This window comes from Aquarana catesbeiana, linkage group LG07, assembly GCF_042186555.1.
Source record: "Aquarana catesbeiana isolate 2022-GZ linkage group LG07, ASM4218655v1, whole genome shotgun sequence".
Lineage (NCBI taxonomy): Eukaryota > Metazoa > Chordata > Amphibia > Anura > Ranidae > Aquarana > Aquarana catesbeiana.
Window position 1 is genome coordinate 9,882,368 of NC_133330.1, and position 16,571 is coordinate 9,898,938.

At 43.8% G+C, this 16,571-nt stretch overlaps 1 protein-coding gene across 1 annotated transcript; it reads left to right on the forward strand.

Moving 5' to 3' along the window:
* Positions 1 to 9,273: 9,273 nt before the first annotated feature.
* LOC141102499 (galectin-1-like) lies at positions 9,274 to 16,341 on the forward strand. The gene is made up of 4 exons (XM_073591437.1): positions 9,274 to 9,453; positions 10,667 to 10,746; positions 12,985 to 13,156; positions 15,989 to 16,341. Exons 1-4 carry the CDS (start codon positions 9,274 to 9,276, stop codon positions 16,130 to 16,132), a joined length of 576 nt encoding a protein of 191 aa, XP_073447538.1. The 3' UTR covers positions 16,133 to 16,341.
* Positions 16,342 to 16,571: the final 230 nt, after the last annotated feature.

The window sequence follows — 16,571 nt, forward strand, 5'->3', positions numbered from 1 at the left end:
TCAATCAAAGGGCTTAGATGAGTAGGACAAATCTATCAGATAAGGACAGAGGCCGTTCTTCCAAACTGATTGCGCATCCATGGGCGGAACTCCAAAGGAGTCCCTCCAGAGTTAATATGTAAACTATGACCTGGTCTAAATTCAACACGCTGGGGGTCGATGTTTGTGGACCCAGCACTCTTAACTACAATATATCTCAGTCAGTAGTGGGGATTATTATTATTATTATACAGGATTTATATAGCGCCAACAGTTTATGCAGCGCTTTGCAATATAAAAGGGAGACAAATAAGTTATAATACAATAAAATACAAAAAGATTAAGAGAGATAGATCTAATCCTCGACTTAAAGCGGGAGTCCAGCGACCTATCTTTTTTTTTTCCGTTTATTGAGAAACTTTGCTAATATATAATACTCACTGTTTGTTTTTAATACTTCTGCCTCTTTCTAATTTCGTCCACAAGAATAACTTATAAAATGCGATGCTGGCCGTTTTCATCTTGCTTGTGGGAATGTGAAGCCCACAAGCATTTATTTCCGGGATGCGGTGAATCCTGCGTATGCTCATTGGTAATAGCGAGCAGCGCCGTAAAATTCCGGGTTGCCATCACAACGGGCGTCGTCATCGTTGTGATGGCAACCAAACAGTGCACTGAATCTTGAGAAGCCTGACACTAAGCTCCCAGGAGACAGTGCGGAACAAGGGAAAGGCATTAAACACGCCTACTCCCCCGGGAGGGAAGACAGGAATTGCAACTATAAAGTAAAATATAAAGGTAATTTTGGCGATTAAAATTTTTTTTAACTGAATGGGGAAAGATTAACTTAGAAAATTTGGGTGAACCCCCGCTTTAAACACTTCAGCAGTACCCACCCTTTTTGTCCGGTGATTTTGTACATCCCATACGTATATGCTGTCATACTGTGTCAAGAATGAGGAAAATTTTATACTTACCTAACGGTAATTTTCCTTTCCTCATGCAAGCATGACAGCATATAGGTCCCTCTCGAAACTAAAAAAAAAAGAAATGAAAGAAAGGCTTTGCAGTGATACTAAGTTACAAGAATGCTGTGGGCAGGGAGGAGACCTACTCTTATAATATAACCGGTCCTGAGAGAGGGCAGGGGGCTGAGCCTACACATACATATATGCTGTCATGCTTGCATCAGGAAAAGAAAATTGTAAACGGGAATGAATTCTGGACAGCCGCACTCATAAATTAGCCTTATTTATTAAGAAGATGCACATCTATTACAGGATAACAGCAGACAGGAACAGAGCTCCTGCATGTATCTTTACCTGTCAAATGTCTCCCCTCTGTATGAGACCCGAAAAACTGCAGATTCTGTGGGTGGGTCTTTTGTCTGGAGCTCAGTGGGTGGAGTCGTGATGTCAGTAGACTCCCCGCCCACCTCTACACTCCCCTTGTCAATATGCATTTTCTCCTGTGTATTTCTTACTCTGAACTTCTGCTATGATCTCTAACATCCAGTGAAAAGACAGGAAAGTAACCACATGACTTCAGCATGCCAAATCATGGTGAGGTGTGGAACAGCCAATCCTGGCAGAGTAGCAGAAGAAAGGAGTGGGGGTGGGAATGAAAAAATAATGCATGTCTTAGGGTAGTGTACGAGATATGTAAATCACCTGTCACTCACAGCAAGGGGGAGGATTTGACAAAGTTTTTCTCTGTCAAGTTTTATCTCACTGAACAATAAAAGAGGATTGCTCATAGATGGATTAACTCTTTGGGACAAGACTGGGCTCAAATGATAGGAAATCTTATACTCTACATTATGACATTAAATTTTTTTTTTGGGTTTACATCCACTTTAAGGAAATATCTGAACAATTATAATTGGAATTTATGTCTGCCACTGTCATTTCCCTGCGAGTCGTCCCAACCCGACTGAGGATAAAGACAGGTGAGATCCTTCCCTTTCTCAGGAAAAATCTGCCTGTTTATTGCCAGCTTTACTCTGTCCCACCCGTTATTCACCTTGAGATCTACAAGCCACCCATAGCCAGATACACAGATGTCATACAACCTCCACAGCCAGGTGAGCAAACATCACAAGCCACTAGGGATGGGCTGTCTGTTTGGGTCGAACACGAGTTCGACTCGAACATTGGCTGTTCGTCCGTTCACCGAATAGCGAACAATTTGGGGTGTTCGCAGCAAATTCAAAAGCCGCGGAACACCCTTTAAAAGTCTATTGGAGAAATCAAAAGTGCTAATTGTAAAGGTTAATATGCAAGTTATTGTCATAAAAAGTGTTTGGAGACCCGGGTCCTGCCCCAGGGGACATGGATCAATGCAAAAAAAAGTTTTAAAAATGGCCATTTTTTCAGGAGCAGTGATTTTAATAATGCTTAAAGTGAAACAATAAAAATGAAATATTCCTTTAAATTTCATACCTGGGGGGTGTCTATAGTATGCCTGTAAAGTGGCGCATGTTTCCCATGTTTACAACAGTCCAAGAGCAAAATGACATTTCTAAAGGAAGAGAAAGTCATTTAAAAGTACTAGTGGTAGCACCGGCAGCTATAATGAATTGTCTGGTCTCTGCAATACTCATAAAAGTCATTGAAAAAAATGACCTGGGATTCCCCCACAGTACATTACCAGGCCCTTTGAGTCTGGTATGAATATTAAGGGTAACCCCAAACCAAAATTTTAAAAAAATACGTGGGGGTCCCCCCAAATTCTATACCAGGCCCTTCAGATCTGGTATGGATATTAAGGGGAACCCCGCACCAAAAATGTTTTAAAAAATGGCATGGTGGTCCCCTTAAAAATCCATACCAGACCCTTATCTGAGCACGCAACCTGGCAGGCCGCAAGAAAAGAGGGGGGATGAGAGAGCGGCCTTCCCCTTCTGAACCATACCAGGCCACATGCCCTCAACATGGGGAGGATGTCCCGATGTTGATGGGGACAAGGGCCTCATCCCCACAACCCTTGCCCGGTGGTCGTGGAGGTCTGTGGATGGGGGCTTATCGGAATCTGGAATCCCCCTTTAACAAGGGGACCCCCAGATCCCGGCCCCCCATGTGAAATGGTAATGGGGTACGAATGTACCCCTACCATTTCACAAAAAAGTGTCCAAAATGTTAAAAAAGACAAGAGATGGTTTTTGACAATTTCTTTATTAATGTCTTCTTCTTTCCCCACTTCTTCTTCCATCTTCTTCTGGTCTTCATTCGGTTTTCTTCCTCCATCTTGTTCTTCCCCCACTCCTTCCTCTTCTTCCTCCCATCCTCTGATTCTTCCTTCGGTCTTCTCATCCACATCTTCCTCTGGCTTCTTTTTCCCCACTTTATTCTTCAGACGATCCGCATCCATGGGAGGTTCCCACTGTGGGAGGCATCTGTTCTTCTGACAGATCTTAAATAACTGAGGGCGGGGCCACCCAGTGGCCCCGCCCCCTCTGATGCACGGGGACTTCATGGGGACTTCCCTATGGTTTTCCCGTGGTGTCAGAGGGGAGCGGGGTGCCATTTTTTTTTAAATTTTGGCGCGGGGTTCCCCTTAATATACATACCAGACCTGAAGGGCCTGGTATGGAATTTGGGGGGACCCCCATGCATTTTTTTAAAATTTTGGTTTGGGGTTCCCTTTAACCACTTGACAACTGGGCACTTAAACCCCCCTCGTGACCAGACCAATTTTCAGCTTTCAGCGCTCTCACATTTTGAATGACAATTACTCAGTCATGTAATACTGTACCCAAATGAATTTTTTGTCCTTTTTTTCATACAAATAGAGCTTTCTTTTGGTGGTATTTGATCACCTCTGGGTTTTTTATTTTTTGCGCTATAAATGAAAAAAGACCGCAAATTTTGAAAAAAAACGCATTTTTCTTAGTTTCTGTGATAAAATTTTGCAAATTAGTAATTTTGCTTCATAAATTTTGGCCACAATTTATACTGCTACATATCTTTGGTAAAAATAACCCAAATTAGTGGATATTATTTGGTCTTTGTGAAAGTTAGAGAGTCTACAAGTTATGGTGCAAATCATAAAAAATTGATCACACCTGATGCACTGACGGCCTATCTCATTTCTTGCGACCCGAACAAGTCAGGAAAGTACAAATACCCCCCAAATGACCCCTTTTTTGAAAGTAGACATTCCAAGGTATTTAGTAAGATGCATGGTGAGGTTTTTGATGTTGTCATTTTTTCCCACAATTCTTTGCAAAATGAAGATTTTTTTTTTTTTTCCCCCACAAAATTGTCATTGTAATAGGTTATTTCTCTCACATGCCATGTATATACCACAAATGACGCCCCAAAATACATTCTGCTACTCCTCCTGAGTATTACGATACCACATGTGTGGGACTTTTTCGCAGCCTGGCCACATAGAGAGCCCCAACATGCAGGGAGCACCATCAGGCGTTCTAGGAGCATAAATTACACATCTAATTTGTTGACTACTTATTACATTTTTGAAGGCCCTGGAAAACCAGGACAATGACATGTGACACTGACGTGGCACTGATGACAAATGGCACTGATACCTGGCACTGACACTGATGTGGCACTGATGACAGATGGCACTAATACATGGCACTGATGACAGATGGCACTAATGACAGATGGCACTAATACGCAGCACTGATGACAGATGGCACTAATACGTGGCACTGATGACAGATGGCACTAATACGTGGCACTGACAGATGGCACTAATACGTGGCACTGATGACACGTGACACTGATGACAGATGGCACTAATATGTGGCACTGATGACATGTGGCGCTGATGACAAATGGCACTGATATGTGGCACTGATGACACGTGGCACTGATGAAAGATGGCACTAATACATGGCACTGATCACAGATGGCACTAATACGTGGCCCTGATGACAGATGGCACTAATACGTGGCACTGATGACACTGATGACAGATGGCACTGATACGTGGCACTGATGACACTGATGACAGGTGGCACTGATACGTGGCACTGATGACACGTGACACCGATGACAGATGGCACGTGGCACTGATGACAGGTGGCACTGATGACAGATGGCACTGATGACAGATGGCACTATGTGGCACTGATGACAGATGGCTCTTATACGTGGCAGTGGGGACAGATGGCACTGGGGACAGATGGCAGGGCAGATGGCAGGGCAGATGGCAGGGGCAGATGGCAGGGGCAGATAGCAGGGCAGATGGCAGGGGCAGATGGCAGGGCAGATGGCAGGGCAGATGGCAGGGGCAGATGGCAGGGCAGATGGCAGGGGCAGATAGCAGGGCAGATGGCAGGGGCAGATGGCAGGGCAGATGGCAGGGACCGTTAACAGCGGGACACCTTTTTTGATGATGACAGATGACACTATGTGGCACTGATGACAGATGGCACTTATACGTGGCAGTGGGGACAGATGGCACTGGGAACAGCGGGACACCTTTTTTGATGATGACAGATGGCACTATGTGGCACTGATGACAGATGGCACTTATACGTGGCAGTGGGGACAGATGGCACTGGGGACAGATGGCAGGGCAGATGGCAGGAACAGATGGCAGGGACAGATGGCAGGGGCAGATAGCAGGGCAGATGGCAGGGGCAGATGGCAGGGCAGATGGCAGGGCAGATGGCAGGGGCAGATGGCAGGGCAGATGGCAGGGGCAGATAGCAGGGCAGATGGCAGGGGCAGATGGCAGGGCAGATGGCAGGGACCGTTAACAGCGGGACACCTTTTTTTTTTCCTTTTACACTCACCGCCGCAGCGGTTCCGCTCTCCCTCCTCACACGCTGTCTCTGTGTGAGGAGGGAGAGCCGGCGATGAGAGAGGATCTCATATGTTTACATATGAGATCCTCTCTCATTGGCACCGCCGATCGCACTGTAAACGGCCGCTGTCATTGGCCGTTTACAGTGATCTGTGACTGGCTGTGTCCGAGGGACACGGCCAGCACAAAACTTCCGCGATGCGCGCCCGCGGGAGCACGCAATGCGGAAGTAAACAGGAGGATGTCCAGGGACGCCCTCCCGGCAATTGAAGTCCGCGCTGTAGCCGTCTTTCGGCTATAGCGCGGACGCCTAGTGGTTAATATTCATACCAGACCCAAAGGGCCCGGTAATGCACTGTGGGGGAATCCCAGGCCATTTTTTACAATTACTTTTATGAGTATTGCAGAGACCCGACAATTCATTATAGCTGCCGGCGTAACGGTGTTCGCACAAATTTTTGCCTGTTCACATGTTCTGCTGCGAACTGAACAGGGGTATGTTCGGCCCATTCTTTCAAGCCACCCATAGCCAGATACACAGACATTACACATTACTCATACCAAGGTGAACAGATATCCCATGAGGCTGATGGCCAGGTGCACAGACATTGCACGCTGTTCATACCCAGGTACATAGGTGTCCCTATAAAAGTGAGAGTGTGGCGCTAATAAACAAAAACTGTGTAGGTGTGTACCCTGAGTGTGGTACAACTAAACAAAATATATTGTGCAGGTCACCATAGCAAGTCAAAAAAGTAAATGAACTGTGCTAAATGCAGTGAGTCTATATAACATAAAATAAAGTCCACAAAAATTGTGACAATGTGAGTTCCTCCAGTGAAGCTGTCTTCTATCACATGGGAATGATGAATTGCTTGTATGAAGTTATTTTTCAATAACAGATTTTGGAAAAGAATGAATACTCTTAACGACTGTGGTGGACCCTAAGTGTCATACGACAGATGGGTCATACAGGCTTGAGATCCTTTATATATGGATCAGGTGCTAGGCGCGTTTTGACACTAGGAGGTCTTCCACAGGGCAAAACCCCGTTTTGCACCAGTTGAAGACCTCCTAGTGTCGAAACGTGTCGGGATAGCATTTCCTATACCCCACATTGCTTTTATCCTTTTTTATCTTTTTTGTGATCACTTTTTATTATATATGATACTTGACCTACCAATAAACCCTCTGGTTTGACCTGCACCATTTGGAGTCCTCCTTCCCCTTCTTTCTTTTTTTCCATATGTCTACCCCTTGGAGCACATGAGGAGGTGTTCTCGGTGACCATCGTTTGGACCGCAGAGTACATGTGGAACTCATGGACCGAGAGTTGGGGACACCACATCGGACCCGCCTGACCCTCCTGCACCTAGCACCTGATCCATATCTATAGGATCTCGAGCCTGTATGACCATCTGTCGTATGACACTCACACACTATTATTATTATACATTTATATAGTTCTGACATATACCACAGTGCTGTGCAGAGAACACTGAGCCAGTCACATCAGTCTCTGTACCAGAGGAGCTTACACTTTAATGTCCCCCCACAGTCACACACTATTATTATTGCTAGAATATTATTTCAAATTCATAATTCGGCACTTATAGGTGTTATATTATATTCATGGCAAGCTTGCAAAACATATTTGGTTTTATGATTAGTTATAATAAATAGTATGTGTGAATGACCTTGATGAAATGTTCAGTGGATTAGATACTCACCTGAAGCTGAGTTAGTAATATGTTTTTGATGTATTAGGATGACCTATCAGGTATCTTGGTATAGAATATCATGAGAAGACAAAAATAAACACTTATCTACATAGCTAAAGGAATAATATATTGTGGATTATATCTTGTTAAGTTTAGTGTAGTCTCAGTCATATTAATAAGTATTAGTATATAGTTACTTAATGTAAAGTTGGTAATATGTGTTCATATTATGTAATGTTTGGTTATATAACATTACATGATCAGCATATTACTTCAAGTATAGAGTGTTACATGTGGGCTTGTCAATCAAATTCGATATGACTCAGTTCGTATTTACTTTTATATAGCATATTGCTGAAGTCAGCAGAAATGAATGTGTGCCATACAAGGTTCAAGGTTTTTGTGAGGTTATGACCTTCAAATGTAACATATAAAGCCAACATTTCCATATTGGAGGGCAGACAGACACAGACACCCACTAGAGAGATGACACCGACATATTTACACAAAGAGACTGATAAGTTGGGACAGCTAAATTCTGCCAGAAAAGAACGTCATTTCCTGCTTCTGGTTTCACAAAACATCATGAAAGACTGAAGCCATCTGCCATGAAGCACACAGGCTTTCATAAGCTTATTACAGCTTTATGACTATTCTATTTCAGATATTTTTACCTACACTGAACTGAACTGTTTTTATACTTTTTTCATTGTATTTATGATGCCAAGTGTGATCAATAAACTCACACTTTGTTTTCAAGTCAGTCTGACTATCAATGCTATTCATCCAGAAACTCCCTAGAATATTAGATATTAATCATATTCCTTAATTATTATACATTTACATAGCTCTGACATATACCGCAGTGCTGTACAGAGATCACTGAGCCAATCACATCAGTCTCTGTACCAGAGGAGCTTACACTCTAATGTCCCCTCCCCCCACAGTCACATCAGTCTCTGTACAGAGGAGCTTACACTCTAATGTCCCCTCCCCCCACAATCACATCAGTCTCTGTACAGAGGAGCTTATACTGTCACTTATCTTTGATTTTATGTTTCTCTTGTGTCTCATATGATGTCATGAATCTCATGTGATGTCATGTGTATCAGATAATGTAAATTGTTACTTTGGGGAGAGTAAAGCTACTTGCACATTGCTTCCTTTCAAAAACTCAGAAAAACACACGTGTGTTTGCTGCATTTTTATACAGTTTTGGCCACTTTTCTGGTACATTTTGCACCTGTGGAAAAAAAAAGACATGTGACTCAAAAGCTGCACCAAAAACACAACCGCAGGTGCATTTTTTATGAGTTTTTGCCATGTTTTTGATGTAGTTTGAATAAAATTCAAAGAGGAAGTGCATTTTTAGTGTTTTTTTTTTTTTTTTTTGCCAAACATGCACCAGAAATGCAGTAAGCATAATTTTACAAAACTAATCAGTTTGAAGAGTTCCAAAAGCTTTCATAGTCATTTGTTTTTCTTCCGCTTTTTCACTTCAAGAAAAACGGATCAGTGTGAAAGCAGCCTGACTAATACTGGAGAGTAGAGAATCTGGTGCAGCTCTGCATAGAAACCAATCAGCTTCCAGGATTTTTTTGGCAAAGCTTAATTGAAGAAGCTGAAGTGAGAAGCTGATTGGCTCCCATGCACAGCTGTACCAGATTTTGACCTCTCCAGTTTTAGTAAATCTCCCCCTTTGTGTTGTAGAAATGACTTTGAGGATAGTCATCTTTTGCCCCCTTGCTGTTTGTGGTGAGTGGTGACATCCCAGCAGAGTGACGATGGACGCCCCATGCTCAGTCACACCGGATCCACATTTCATTCATTCTCTGTAATGAGCGCTTCTGGAACAATTCTCAGTCCAGGGAGCACTGGGCGGGATGATCCTTCTGGGCGGGGTGATCCTTTGGGGCTGGGTGACTCCTCCCTCCTGACTGGCTCCGCCCTCAACAGACCTCCTATATATGAAGAGGTAGAAGTGCAGCTGATCACAAGTTTGTCTGATAAGGAAGCAGAATGGCAGATAAAGTGAGTATGAGCACCGATGGAAGCTGAAAATGGGTTCTGTAGGCAGTGGTTGGTATAGTGATGTGGGAAGTGGGGTGCATGATGCTGTTGGGTAAGGGCAGTGGTTAGTATAGGGAAGATGGATGTGGGTAGTGGTGCTGGTGAGGGTAGAGGGTTGTTGGGTGTAGGTCAAGGTTTTGGTTCTTCTCCTTCCAATTATTTATATTTAGGGTGTGATGAATGTATTTTGATATCCTGGCACAGAGCTGGGTCTCCCTTCCTGGGTATTCTTAGTATACGGTATATACTGGGATGGCTCAGACACTCCTCTCCTCCACATTTGCCCTTAGTGACCCATCATTGCCATGTCTTTGCCTCCTTATTATTCATGTATGAATAATTATATTAACCATTTGCTGTGCAGTTTTATAAATCTAATGGTCCTATTCTGAGATGTGACATGTCCAGTCCCTCTGGGTTACTCCATTGTGGCAGATCATTACCTCTCTCCATACAGGATGAAAGCCGGGAGTTAGAGCAGGCATTGTGCCCGTCAGTAATTGGCACCGTCTGGCTGTCTGTAGATAGGACTATAACTTATATAAAGATCTGGGCAGCCAGCAAACATGACCTGAACATATTATAAGAGAAAATGTATATATTGTCAGTCATTGATCTTTCATTAGAAGACATTTGTGATCTGCTGGGGATGTCTGAGCTCCCTCCCCTCCCCCACACAAAGGATCCGACAAAGTGCTGTGACCCACAAAAATCCCAAATTTATGGGGGCAGCACAGTGGAGTAGTGGGTAGCACTCTTACCTAGCAGTAAAAAAGGGTGGCTGGTTCAATCCCAACCACAACACTACCTGCCTGGAGTTTGCATGTTCTCCCTGTGCCTGTGTGTGTTTCCTCCGGCTACTCCGGTTTCCTCCCACACTACAAAGACATGCTGGTAGGTTAAGTGGCTTCTGTCTAAATTGGCCCTAGTATATGAATGTGAGCTAGGAACCTTAGATTGTAAGCTCTTTGAGGGTAGGGACCAGTGTGAATGTACAATGTATATGTAATGTGCTGCTTAAATTGACAGCACTATATTATTATTATTAGTCTCTTCTGTCCCCCCCATTTTTTTTCTTCTTAATACAGGGTGTAATAATTCTCTTTTCTTCCATACAGACAGTTGTCTTGTATAACTTCAGCCTCAAACCCGGTCACAGTGTGGAGGTGGAGGGCTTCATTCCGAAGGACTGTGAAAGGTAGGTGAAGATGCTAACCTTGGCTACTTATTATATAATGTCTGCTCTCTGTATAATACAATTAACCAAAAGTACAACTTACAAAAGTAGAAAAGTGTGCTCTGTGTACAATACATCCTACTGACCCCTCACTGGGAATTTGGGGTGTGTGGTCCCTCAAATAATACCTGACATCAGATTGTTTTGCTCAGAGCAAATTTAGCTCCAACATTTGTGCTTCTACATTGTGACAAAATGTCATCCTGGATAAAACTTGTCTGAGGACTTATCAGCCATCACCTGAAATGTGACAACTGACATACATTCTGTCTTTCTTTAATCCTGAACACCACTAACCTGTATAGCTGCTCCCAGAAGTTGCTCGGGTCACTATGCTCCCTCATCAGTGACTCAGCAGCTCAGATCTCCTTCTCCCTCTCACTAGTAGGATGGGAGAGCTGAGACCAGACTTGAATGACTTCACTGTTTCTTGTGAACATTCAGGAAGAATTGTTCCACAGTGGCTGCAACTACAAATCACAAAAGCGTTCGCACCGACCTAGTGCATTACCATAAATCTATTTTATTAGGTAAATAAGTGGCAAATTAATACTCAAACATCATACATGGGCATATCTAAAAAGCTGATCAGATCACCTCCAGATCCACCATAACCCCCAGATGGAATAGGAAGACCTCATAGTGTACAGGAAGGGCTGACGTGTTTTGAGGTTCAAGCTTTCTTCTCAGAGCAAAATACATGTGTAACAGAATACCATTTTAAATACTAAAATGTGATATTGACAAAAATTGGCATCCCCCTGGTGCAGGGTAACACAGGTTACATGAGCACTTTAAAAAAATCCCAAAACACGATGCACAAGCATAGGATTAAATGTATGTAGTGAAGTCCTGAGCCCCTTTTGGTCTAATGAGAACCTACAGAGTCAGGGACAGCTGACACCCTTCTATGTAGAGTGGGTTACAAGGCATGATGGGTGTAATAAATTACAGTGGAGACTGCGAGCCAGGCCTTCTCGTCCAACATCAGTGCCGGACCTCACAAATTCTCTTCTGGAAGAATGCTCAAACATTCCCATAGACACACTCCTAAACTTTGTGGACAGCCTTCTCAGAAGAGTTAAAGCTGTTATAGCTGCAAAGGGGGGACCAACTCAATATTGAACTCTACAGACTAATGCCCTGTACACACGGTCGGACTTTGTTCGGACATTCCGACAACAAAATCCTAGGATTTTTTCCGATGGATGTTGGCTCAAACTTGTCTTGCATACACACAGTCACACAAAGTTTTAAACGCGGTGACGTAAAACATGTACGTCGGGACTATAAACGGGGCAGTGGCCATTAGCTTTCATCTCTTTATTTATTCTGAGCATACGTGGCACTTTGTCCGTCGGATTTGTGTACACACGATCGGAATTTCCGACAACGGATTTTGTTGTCGGAAAATTTTATCTCCTGCTCTCCAACTTTGTGTGTCAGAAAATCCGATGGAAAATGTCCGATGGAGCCCACACACGGTCGGAATATCCGACAACACGCTCCGATCGGACATTTTCCATCGGAAAATCCGACCGTGTGTACGGGGCATAAGACTGATAGGCCATTAAAGTTCATGCCTGTAAAGGCAGGTGTCCCAATACTTTTGGTAATAGTGTCTGTATAGCCATTTTTTTGTAAATGTAGTAAAATTGGATAGATAATAAATATACATTTGATAGAAAATATTTAAAGATAGTCAAATTAATTGGTCTATACTTTGCATTCTGTAAATACACAAAGCCAATGTCGTGCAAGTTTAGCCAAGAGGACAACTTTATTTTTATTTTATTTTTTCTCTTATGCACCACACCTGAGTGCAGGAGGTTACTGTTTTGATGCACTAAGGCTGCAACTACAAATGTCAGTGAGGGATTGTCTGAAAGCTTATTTACCGCTTGTTAAGAATATGTAAATACCCGAATGTCCATGTCCAGGCTACAGGGTCACTTTAGGTATTTTTTGGTTTGGGGACGTGTATTACCAGGACCCCATTTGATTATAAATGTGTTAACCATTATAGTTATTAAATCTCCAACAATCTTAGATCTAATGTATGTGTATATTAATTTTGCTATTATGACTTAATTGACAGAAGTACCTCTGATACCCATGGGAGGACCACTGGTGAATGACTCGAGTACGATATCCAACAAGGTCAGCTGAGCAGAATAATTGCTGTTTCTGTCTTTCTAGGTTTTCCATAAACTTGGGAACAGATGAAAAGAATTTAGTGATACACTTTAACCCTCGCTTTGACTACCATGGATTCAAGCGCATCATAGTCTTGAACGCGATGAAGGATGGTGTCTATGGAGAGGAGCAGAGGGAAACAGTCTTCCCATTCCAGGATGGGTCGGACACCATGGTATGTCTATGCTGGGAGGGGCAGAACTAATATTGATGTATGAAGTGGCATCACTGTTCATATTGGACATCTATTATTCTCCAAATGATGCAGTAGGCAGCGATGTCTTAGGTCAAGGGCATGTAGGCTGTTATGATGGTTGCCCCTTCAGCCCATTTCATGAATGTTCCATAGGAAGATCCAATGGATACCATCATACTGCCATTGTGTGCTATGATAAAATTAGCTTGCAAATTTTTTTTGTGTAACATATCTATTGTGTATGTGTTATTGAAAATATTATGTTTGTGAGATGATTATTATAGGAAGAGGAGGGAACGGGGATCAGGAAATTCCTGACATGGAATGTCACTATAAAGTCCCCTGTAAAGGCTCAATCTGGGGAGTAGTGGGGGGGCGGGAACTGAAGCTCATCAGTCTCATGCTACAACTGTTATGAAGGGACCAATGTGTGTGTGTTGGGGATGGGTGAATGCTCTGTTCAACCTAAATTCATTTCTGGGGAAATAATTAATCAAACCATAAAAGTGACAAGGCTTAATTCTATTTGGGGTAGGATAAAAAAAATAACTGACCCAGAATAATCGTGTTCTCATTTACCCCAAGTCAGTCATGGTAGATGGGACCCTTGCCAGGGACACATATGAATTCGTAGCCAAGGGTGGGACATTAGCAGATGGAACCCTTATCAGGACAAATGTTTGTTGGGGCCCCCTGAAAGGGGAGATTATTTATCAGTATCGAAAGATGCAAGAATTACATGCTCTGCAGACCTGGTTAGTTCATGGTGATTTGCAGATGACAAACCGTATTGAAAATAACAAACAAAAGGCATAACATTCCCATTGTTATACACACATCAAATGTTAAGCCCAGCCCCCTAGGATTCACTGTCAAATGTCAAAGCATCAGTGCACAGTCGAGTTGCGGGACTACTACATGGTTCTCACCTTTTGGCATGTAATGTAGACACTATATAGTTGGCATGGCATACAGCAGCCTTTCACAACCTTCCCCCCCTGAGGAACCCTTACATTTTTTAGGTGGGGGAAGGGCCCTTGCATTGGCGGCCAGTGTTAAGAATGTCCCACTCTTACAACATGCCACTCTTACAGGCAGCAAAAAAGCAATGGTGTCATGAAGCTGGCCCTGACAAGTGTTGGGCCCTGAAGTAAGTGGGCACCATCCATGGGTGTAGCATAAGGGGTTATAGGGGTCACAATCACAACCCCACCCCTAGCTCCAGGGGGCCTCTGCAGCCTCCCTGTCTTATTATCATATCCTCCACAAAATCCAGCTTTGATCTGCCCTAGGGCCCAACAGCCACACTCCAATACTGGGCTTCTACTTTGCCTTCCACATCCCACACCCCTCTTTTCCCATTGCCTGGGGAGAAGCTGTGAGCCATTTCCTGAATGGAGAGGAGCACGAGGTGAGAACAGCCTAGAATGGGGAAGTGTCTGTGCTGTGTGCTGGCAACATGGAATGGTAACTGAGCTCACCGAGGCAAGAGGAAGAGAGTGCCGTCCTGTAGCCTTGATGGGACCAATGTCACTGGTGAGGTATGACACTGCTCAGTGTCTCCTAGTCACCAGCTGGGATTCCCTATACACCCCCTCCCCCGGGGATGTTTACTTACCCTACTTCCCTGACAACTAGGGAAAAGACACACATCTCCGGGAGGTGTTCTTCCCAACACTGACAGAGAAACCTTCAGAATATGCTAAAACAAATCCTTTAACACCTCCTTGTGGGGGAGCAGCTGAAGGGCTGCAGGCTCCAGATTTTGTGTCACATGGCTTTGGTCTCCCAGATCTAAGTTGCCTACTGACCACCCCCTCCACCATGCATGCTATGCCCGGCTGCTGAGCTCCTTTCCCATTACAGCACTCTATACTGAAATCGCCTTCCCTACAACACAGCCAGTCAGCCATGATCTGCACAGGTTGTATCTGCCTACTGCAACTACACTGCCGTTCTGACCAGAGAATTTCACAGGTCAGAAGGGCAACATAAAAGCCAGATACACCCTGTGGAGGCTGATACTGTGTGTAAAGGAATGTGATTTCAGCCCTGTGTAGTATGTGAGTGTGTGTGTGGGGGGCTGTATATAGTGCTGGGATGGGAAAGGAGCTCTGCAAGTGACCTGCCAGGGGTCCCTGTCCTCTGCTTCTCCAGCAGTAATCCCTGTCCTCTGCTTCTCCAGCAGTAATCCCTGTCCTCTGCTTCTCCAGCAGTAATCCCTGTCCTCTGCTTCTCCAGTGGTAATCCCTGTCCTCTAATGTAAAGAGGAACTCTGGGAACTCAAAACTCTTAAGCCACTTTAAGTATCTTGGCATGTGGTGGATGTATCTGCACGCACGTTGGAAGTAGTGGGGGGGGCCCAGGTCAACTTTTGCATCAGTGCCCACAAGATTCAAGGTACACCTCTGGCACCATCAAATGAGAGGTTAATCAGCCACAGCTCAAGGAACCCCTAGAAACCTCTGAAGGAATCCTGGGTGAGGATGGCTAGCATACCAGGACTCAAAACTGGCCATCTGCTATTGATCTCCTGAGGGCTCCAGTCATTGTTCTAGGTGACGGATGTTCAGTTCTCAGACTCTGTCACTAAAACATTACAGCACAGAAGCACCTCTTTCCATTTTTCCTTTCCATTAACAGTTTTCTGCCACACATAAAGAATACATAAGATGAGCTACGTGCAAATATCATCTTGTGGAAAGATTTTTGATGAATTGAACGGTTTGGTGGTAGTCTGTTTCTACAGCCAACACTCATTGACTTTTTATTGTCCAGCAAGCTGACATTGTGCCATCTCTTTTCTTACAGGTTTGCTTCAAATATGAGCAAGACAAGATCATCATACAATTACCTGCTGGCAAGCATTTTTCATTTCCAATCCGCTTTCCCATAGAGGAGATCTCATACTTGTCTGTGGTGGAACTCCAGCTCAAGTCCATCATACTAAAATGAAGAATCCCGCAATAGAGGAGCCGCCTGTCCCACGTGTCCATATCCAGGTTCTATGAAATGGCCATAGTGGAGGAAGGGGGAAGTTCTTTAATCATGTTTTGTAACCCCCTCCCCCCAATCTGCATCCTTTGCTGCTCATGTAGACATACATTATGCTTTGCGCAGTTCTAGAAATGAATTTCATCCATATTACAAATAAAATCCAATGAGCTCTATTGTGTCTGATCAATCCTTTTTTATTTATCACTAAACTGACTTTGGATTGATTGCTGTAGTTGATGGCAAATCACTGCCTGCTGCATAGCGCTCCCTGCTGGAGGTTTGTTGCCTTACTTGTAAAAGTTGGTCACCAGCAGAGGGAGCTAATGCTACATTTTCTGCCTGCATAGTCTGATTTCTTGGATTTTTAGTAAAACAGTAGAAATCCTTTATCTTATAT

Coding starts and splice junctions, on each gene's coding strand:
- LOC141102499 (XM_073591437.1), top strand. CDS start 9,274: ATGCTCAGTCACACCGGATCCACATTTCATTCATTCTCTGTAATGAGC. Junction 10,747..12,984: donor ATTCCGAAGGACTGTGAAAG/GTAGGTGAAGAT, acceptor CTGTCTTTCTAG/GTTTTCCATAAACTTGGGAA. Junction 13,157..15,988: donor AGGATGGGTCGGACACCATG/GTATGTCTATGC, acceptor CTTTTCTTACAG/GTTTGCTTCAAATATGAGCA.